This window comes from Tenrec ecaudatus, chromosome 14 (assembly GCF_050624435.1).
Source record: "Tenrec ecaudatus isolate mTenEca1 chromosome 14, mTenEca1.hap1, whole genome shotgun sequence".
Classification (NCBI taxonomy): domain Eukaryota; kingdom Metazoa; phylum Chordata; class Mammalia; order Afrosoricida; family Tenrecidae; genus Tenrec; species Tenrec ecaudatus.
The window spans coordinates 85765401-85773822 of NC_134543.1; the positions used below are offsets into that span (position 1 = coordinate 85765401).

General features: G+C 44.9%; 1 protein-coding gene across 1 annotated transcript; it reads left to right on the forward strand.

The window, feature by feature from the left end:
- The first annotated feature begins 663 nt into the window (after positions 1 to 663).
- Positions 664 to 1146, forward strand: RNASE1 (ribonuclease A family member 1, pancreatic). The gene has a single exon (XM_075531684.1). The coding sequence runs from the start codon at positions 676 to 678 to the stop codon at positions 1144 to 1146; it is 471 nt and encodes a 156-aa protein (XP_075387799.1). The 5' UTR covers positions 664 to 675.
- The last annotated feature ends 7276 nt before the right edge of the window (positions 1147 to 8422 follow it).

The window sequence follows — 8422 nt, forward strand, 5'->3', positions numbered from 1 at the left end:
CTGAGGTTTCCTTGTATAGTTAAGACTCTGTCGACCATGATCCTGAGCATGAGGTTGGTAACTCAGGGATACAATATGGTCCACGGTTTATGCAAAAGGATTTTCTAAGGTGTCGTTTGAACACCGGGAACAATGATTTATTTTTCAAATGTATTTTAACTCAAAGAATTCAAGTATCCAGATAGGACGGCCGGAATTTTAGGTCACCCCTGAATTTTTGCTAGTCCTGGGAAGGGTGTTGTTAGGTTTTGCTCAGGTGAGACTGAAAGGAGGCTTGTCTCTCGCTTGCTGTTAAGCCGTGGCAACCCCAGGGTGTGGGGCAGGACAGTCCCACCGGGCATTCGAAGTTGTGATGTGGCTTTTTGAAAGCGGATTGCCAGATTTAGCTTCCAAAGGTGCTTCTTGGTGGATTTGAACTTTTCTACTGGTAGTCAGGCACTTAATTTGTACCACCTGGGGGCTCTTTAGCTGTTCAGAGGCTCCTGGAGAGGGGTATATGGGAGTGTCTACTTGGAAAGCCCCTCAGAAAGAGGGAATTTTATCTGGTTGGCTGAAATGGCCAGCTGCAAGGCTGGGAAGCCTCAGATGGGAGCTGAGGTTCTTTCTTAGGAGATGCTGTTCCATTCCATATCTTGCCCTTTCTTGGGCAGGTTCCTCCGGGTGAGAGAGGGCACCATGGCTCTGGAGAAGTCCTTTGTGCTGTTCCCACTGCTAGCCCTGCTGCTTCTGGTCGTGGGCTGGGCCCAACCTTCCCTGGGCAAGGAGTCCCCAGCCATGAAGTTCCAGAGGCAGCACATGGATCCAGGCAGCTCCTCCAGCAGCAACCTCAACTACTGCAACCAGATGATGACGTACCGGAATATGACGCGGGACAGGTGCAAGCCAGTGAACACCTTTGTGCACGAGCCCCTGGAAGAGGTCCAGGCGGTCTGTCTCCAGGGGAGCATCACCTGTAAGAATGGGCAGCTCAACTGCCACAAGAGCGGCTCGAGTATGCACATCACAGACTGTCGCCTGAAGGGCGGTTCCAAGTACCCCAAATGTGAATACCGGGCGACCACTAAGATGAGCTACATCATCGTTGCCTGTGAGGGGAAACCGTATGTGCCCGTCCATTTTGATGCTTCTGTGGACGTCTCTTCCTGAGGCGGGGGCACAGGTGTCCCCGTCACATCTAGATTATGACACCTGGGTCACAGTGCATTCGTCTTCCCTTGGGGCTTTGAGGGCTTAGGTGTGAAGGGTGAGGTGGATTTCCTGTATGTTAACCCCATCACTCTTTCTCTTAATAAACATAGTTGCAACCACTTTGACTCCATCCGGGCATGGTTTCTGTGATTGCTTTCCTGCAAATTTTCTTGTAAAATTAACCAAATCTGGTCCACAGTCATGAGGTTTGGGATCACTGAATTAAGCAATGCCAGCCTTTGCCTTCTGTTCTTTGGCGCCATACTAACACGTGAGGCTAATGAGTGGGGCTGGTCAGACCCAGAAGGATTAGTTGGGGGCCCGATGCTAGCGAGAATAAGAGAGACTCTATAGGTAATCTGTCCTGGCCTTGTGGTAAGGCCAAGAAGGGCCGTCAACAGTAAGGCTCAGATGCAGCACCACATTTGGTGATCCTGAATGGGAGAGGGTAGTAGGTCCCTCGCTAGGACATGGAAACTTCATGCTGTGGCCTCTCTCAGATCTCCTCCTCTATGTCTCTTTGTGTCCTGTTTGGTATTAATAAAGTTGTAACAGGCATCAGAAAACCACAAACAAACAAACAAAAACATATTGTTGAGAACTCGGGGTTGTAGCAGACCCCCCAAGCCCATTTGTAGACAATAGGGCATCCCCTCACAGAAGGGTCGCAAGGAAGGGATGAGTCAACCGGAATGTAGTACAACACCAATGAAACACAATATTATTCCTCTGGTTCTTTGAGACTTCCTTACCCCGCATTATGACCCCAGTCCTGCCTTTCAGTTCTGGCTAGACCGGAGCACATACACTGGAACAGGTAAGAGCTCACGACACAAAGAATCCAGGTCAGATAAACCCCTCAGGCACAGAAATGGGAGTAGGGATACCAGGAGGGTAGGGGAAAGGTAGGGGGAGAAGGTAAGGATTGACCCATTACACCGCCCCCCAAGGGGGACAAACAACAGAAGCAGTGGTGGAGGGAGATAGCAGTTGGTGTAAGATATGAAAATAATAATTTAGAATTTATCAAGGGATCACGAGGGCAGAAGGGTGAGGGAAGGAGGGGAAAATGAGGAACTGACACCAAGGATTCAAGAAGAAAGTAAATTTTAGAAAATGATGATGACAACATATGTACAAATGTGCTTGATACAATTGATGTATGGATTGTTAAAAAAGCTGTAAGAGCCCCCAATAAAATGATCTTAAATAAAGTTATAATCATAAGGATGGTATAACACACCTGCTATCATGTAGACGCTGCCTTGTAGCAATCCTAAGGGACTGGGTAGAATTGCCCCTGTGAGTTTCTGAGACTGTAATTCTTAATTGGAGTAGAATGCCCCAACCTGCTACTGAGGAGCGGTGGTTAGTTTTGAACTGCTGACCTTGGAGATTGCAGTCCAACATATAACTACTACACCACCAGGGCTCCTCCATGTATGGTACACTCTCCCTGAGATTCTATGAGTCCATCTAGTGCACTGAGGAACGCACGGGACAGTGAGAGTCAGGAGATACTGGTGTCTACCTGGCAGTCTGAAAGAAGGTGTCCTTGTAAACCTGCGAGCTTTGATCTATCTCTCAGTAGTCAGGGTGTAAGAAATCCCACATGAACGGCTGCCGTGAAAGATGTCCTTAAACTTCTGAGCTCTGGGTAGAAAAATACAGAATCAGTTCCACAAATCCCCAAATGCCACTGAGCAGAGGCTCCAAGGACCCCAACTGTGCTTAGCAGACCAACAGCAACGTGAGTGGCTGGTGACCAGGATGAAGATGTGGGGAGGTGAAGAGCAAGTCCATTTCCACATTGTGGGATTGGAGTCATGTAAATCTTTACCACTGAGCCACAATATTCAGGTCTGCCCACCATGCCCCTTGCTTAAGGCAGCGGTGAAGGGAATCACTTTATGCCTACACCTCAGAGTCTTTGTTCTCAGGGACCTGAAATCATTCCTTCTTTGGATCCTTGGTTCCAAGCAAAGCAGTTCGCTGCAGGTGTTGTCAATGAAGGAGCACCATGTGCAAGACTCTAGCACAGAAGGAAGGACAGAGCTAGACTTTGGGAAGACCCTGCTCAGCCTCAGGGTGAGGAGGTCGACTCTAAAATCAAGACCCTGAATTTCCGTTTTTCTGTTTCTAAGTACTGAATGAGAAAAACAGACATATTGACTCAATTACTCAGAAAGTTGAAACCCTGTATTTTGGAGCTAAAAGAGACCTGACAGAATTAGCAGGTAGATGTCAGTTTATGTGTGAACTCTGTTTAATGTGCAGTTCTGCCTTGAATCTTGTAAAAGCAAAAGAAACAAATAAAAATGAGCTCTAAGTAGGGACGTGATTCAACGGTAGCCTCGATGAAGCCACAAGAGGGGAAAGAGTGTGTGTGCCACGTGTTTGCCTTTCCTGAACCTCTGCCTTAGGAAGAAAGGTTGACAGACTTGCTTATGGCCCACTGATAGTGGGTAGTGCTTATGTGTTGGACATCTAGCCACAAAGTCAGTAGTTCAAACCCACCATCAGTTCTGTGGGAGAAAGAGAGGGCTTTCTACTCCAGTGAGCAGTTATAGTCTCAGAAACCCACAGAGGCAGTTCTGCCCTGTCCTGTAAGGTTGCTATGAGTCCACACTGACTTGATGGCAGTGCATTTTGTTCTTCTTTCTGCCCTGGTGACGCTGTCAGGTAACTGCTAACTGCAGATCGGGGGATTCAAACCCACCAACTGTGTCAGGGGAAAGTTGAGGCTATCTGCTCCTGTGAAGATTTAAAGCTTCAGAAACCCTATGGAATTGACTTGAAGGAGAGGAGTTTGGTTTTTCTTGCCACTAGGGTCTACTAACTCTGAGAGGAAAATGCCCCAGCGCCCTCCAAGTGCTGTGGACCCATGGCTCGGTCACTGAACTCCTTGGCAAATATCCTCTGAGGCCCCCAGGACATTTGGTCTGCGCTCAGTTCTTGCCTATCCTTCATAGAGAACTAGACTTCAGTCATCACTTTATTATTTCATTTGACCCCCTGTGAACAGTTACACCTGGCTCTAGACAAGGTCATAGAATTAGAGAAAGGCCCTACTTACAAGTCATTTGACCTGTTCTGCCATTAGGAGCACTGGTAGGACTCTGCTCTTCCAACCCACCAGCCATTGTGAGGAAAGGAGATGTGACCATCTGTTTCCATAAAGAATTAAACAAAGAAAAGCCAAGCCTATTACCGTCTAATTGACGACAACCCATAGCACCGTGATTGGACTAAGTGGGACTGCACCTAGGGCAGCTTCCAAGGCTGTCAAGCTTTACAGAATCAGGCTGCTGCTTCGTGGAGCAGCTGGGGAACAGCCAAGGGCATTTTCCATGGAATATTACAGCCTTGGAAACCTTTGGAGGACATTCTATTTCTCAAGTCATTTTATTTAGAATTCACTCAATGGCCAATGATGATTTGCTTTTGTAAAGTGATTTATTAGCCTGGGAGCTCCTAGCAGAGGAAGGAGGCCTACAAAATAGACAGAGCTCAGGCACCCTTGCATTGTTGTGGATTGAGAATCTCATTTCTTACTAGGAAGTGAAGATGAAGAAGAAAATAAGGAAATCTTAAGTTCTCCAATATATCTCTTTTAGTCAAAGTTTTATGTTCACCTCACTAGTCCCCAGACCCATGGCTCCTAACTTCCCCTCTGATTAGTAGTAAGTGAACACTACAGTGGAGCTTTCAGAAAATCCCCCTCGGAGATTTGCTGTATCCATATATACAGCCATGCACCAGTTATGGCTTCTGGCTCCCACCTCTCTAGCCGAGGAATAAAGTTACAGGTATAGATGGATAGTAGGTGCAGACTGTGCGTATCCAGTGAGCTTGTAAAGAGGATAGGTGTCATAAATAGGAGGAACCAGGTAGAAGAAAGAAGAAATCTTTAATGCAGAGGAAGTCAAGGTGAGGAACTGTTATCTGGAAGCAAGGAAGAGGTATCTGTTCTGTGAAAGTGTTGGGAGACTATTTCCACCCGACACATAAAGGTTTGCTAGAAGAACAGGAGGACAGAAGAGACAGAAGACCCTGTAATTTTGCCAATACACTTAATGCTACTTGGGGGATGATGAGCTGAGCTGTATTCACCTGTCAATGACAATACATACCGTAACTCCTGAAGCTTATTTCTTTGAGGATTCCTAAAAATCCACACTTTTTTTTCTTTTCTTTTTTTTAAAAAACAAATTACTAGGGGCTCATACGGCTCTTATCACAGTCCATACATATACATACATCGATTGTATAAAGCACATCTGTACATTCTTTGCCCTAATAATTTTCTTTTTTTTCTCCTCTTTTCTTTTTTTACATTTTATTAGGGACTCATACAACTCTTATCACAATCCATACATATACATACATCAATTGTATAAATCACATCTATACATTCCCTGCCCCAATCATTCTCCACTTGATCTTAGCCAAAAGGCCGAGAAGCAATGCCCCAATCATTCTCAAAGCATTTGCTCTCCCACACTTTTTTTTCTTAGAAGCATCATGGAATAAGATCATTTCTATCTTCTTCAGGTAGCCATCTTCAAGGATCAAATTTTGTCCCTTACAAATATGGATTGAGATCGTAGATCCTTGAAGTGCAGTGATCTATTTAACTTGGCCCTTCTAGCCATAATCTTTGGGTCTCGCACCATGCAACTTTTTCCTGTGTAAGAGCATTTGGGGGAAGATACTGGTAGAGAATTATGATTCTGTTGGGAGTGATTGGTTGTTAAGAGGTTTAATAGTGATGACCATCCTGCTGGCTATACAGTGAGTCAAATCAGAAATACGAAGTGGGAAATCTCACTACTAGAAAGACTACAGCCAGGGGTGAAGCATGTCTTTAGACCCTGAGATCCCTGTGCATTGGACCTCTTTGATCCAGGAGACAGTTGTGACCCCAGAGGATCAACGATACATGGCAGAGGAGTGACAGCAGCAGAACCAAGAGCCGTTGCATGAAAGAAAGTGGTGGACTTCCCACTTAAAGCAAATAAAGTTGAGTGTGTTTTGCCAGGAAACTAACTTAGGGACTGCGAGGCCTTCCGGCACTGAAGTGGAATACCTAAAGCAGAGTGCCTTGGGGATAAGCATTATGGGGTAGTGGTGTGCCATTTGGGCATTTATTGGGAGCACTAAACAAGCTTTGTAACACTGCATGTGCAGGCCAGAGAACAAAAAGCTTATAGCTGAGAAGGCAAACCAGATAGAGACCTGCCTGTGGGCTCAGCTGAGAAGAAGCTATACTGTCCAAATAATTGTATCCTGAGCATTTGTAACCTGTTATCTTCCTTAATAAACACCATACTTGTGAATATTGTCTGTGAGCTCTGTGTGGCTATTCCAATGTATTATTGAGTCCAGCTGAGAAGTAGAGAGTCCTGTAAGGAGCACAGTTGTCAGATGATTGGTAGGATGATTGGTGGTTAGAGGCATGTGTCACCCTGGGTAGACTAGAGGTACACATTTATAGACACTCTCATATGTATAGGAAAGAGCTTTATATACAAGAGCAGTTGAATATTGAGAAAACATCCCAGCTCAGTCCAGATCAACTCCATAAGTCCAATATTAGTCCTTATGTCTGATACCAATCTATGAAGTCCTCTTCAGGAAAGTAAAAGGAAATAGAGGAAAGAACTAGGAGGCAAAGGGCATTTATAGAGGTCTCAATGCAGGCATGTACATATGTAAATATATTTATATATGATTATGGGGAAATAGATCTATGTGCATATACTTATAGGCTTAGTATTAAGGTAGCAGATGGACATTGGGCCTCCACTCAAGTACTCCCTCAAAGCAAGAACACTTTGTTCTATTAGATTGGCATTCCATGATGCTCACCTTTCCGACATTATTGCTGAAGACAAAGTGGGTGCCTAAGCAAATGTGGTGAAGAAAGTGCCCGGCTGATGGTGCCCGGCTATCAAAAGATATAGCATTTGAGGTCTTAAAGGTTTGAAAATAAACAAGTGGCCATCTAGCTGAAAAGCAACAAAGCCCACATGGATGAAGCACGCCAGTTTTTGTGATCACGAGGTGTCCATGGGTTCAAGTATCAAGAATCAAAGAACAAAAACTCATATCATTGTGAATGAGGGGAGTGCAGAGTGGGGACCCAAAGCCCATCTGAAGGCAACTGGACATCCCTTATAGAAAGGTCGTGGGAAAGTGATGAGCCAGTCAGGGTACAGTATAGTAACGGTAAAACATACAACTTTCCTTTAGTTCTTTAATGGTTCCTCTCCCCAGATATCATGATCCCAATTCTACCTTACAAATCTGGCTAGACCAGAGGATGTACATGGGTACCGATAAGAACTGGAAACACAGGGAATCCAGGACAGATAAACCACTCAGGACCAATAATGAGAGTAATCATACCAGGAGGGTAAGGAGAAGGTGGGATAGAAAGGGGGAACAGATCACAAAGATCTACATATAACCCCCTCCCTGGGGGATGGACAACAGAAAAGTGGGTGAATGGAGACGTTGGATAGTGTAAGACATGACAAAATAATAATAATTTATAAATTATCAGGGGTTTGTGAGGGAGAGGAAAAATGAGGAGCTGATACCAAGGGCTTAAGTAGAAAGCACACACACAGAAAATATTGAAAACCAGATCAGGCCCATAGTGTATCAGAGGGGAGATCAAATGACAAGCTTTTAACCACTTAGGTCAGGTTTATCATTGTGATCTACTATAGTCATCTGTCCAATACTCTGCTTGGTAACCATTTATTCCCATCCCTCGATTATGGATAGAGGCAAAGCACAGGAGTCCATTCCCTGTGGAGATCTCACAAATGTATCTCGGGCTCCCACTGTCATCCGTGCCCTTCTGCACACCACAAGCTCACAATTTCAGCTCTGATACTATTCCCTCCTTCGCTTTAGGATGATAAGATTTTGAGTCAGGACTGTTGGTGTGTCTATGTGGACTTAGTTGACATCTCACTTAGATGGCTGATTGTTTGGAAACAAGCCTTTAAGACCCCAGATGCTATTTTATCTGATAGCCTGACACCATCTAATTTCTGCACCATACTTTAGCATAGGGCCCAGATCTTTTGTTTCCTTCATGAGGGCTGGTATAAAGCAGGGCCATGATGTAAGAACTAATTATTCTAAGTTGGAGCTAGGATTTAGTGCAAGCCTAAAATCTCTGACTGGATCTATTATTATTGTTGTTTTTATCTGCCTT

Bases quoted from the DNA above. Each gene is read 5' to 3' on its own strand.
- RNASE1 (XM_075531684.1), top strand. From the start codon at position 676: ATGGCTCTGGAGAAGTCCTTTGTGCTGTTCCCACTGCTAGCCCTGCTG.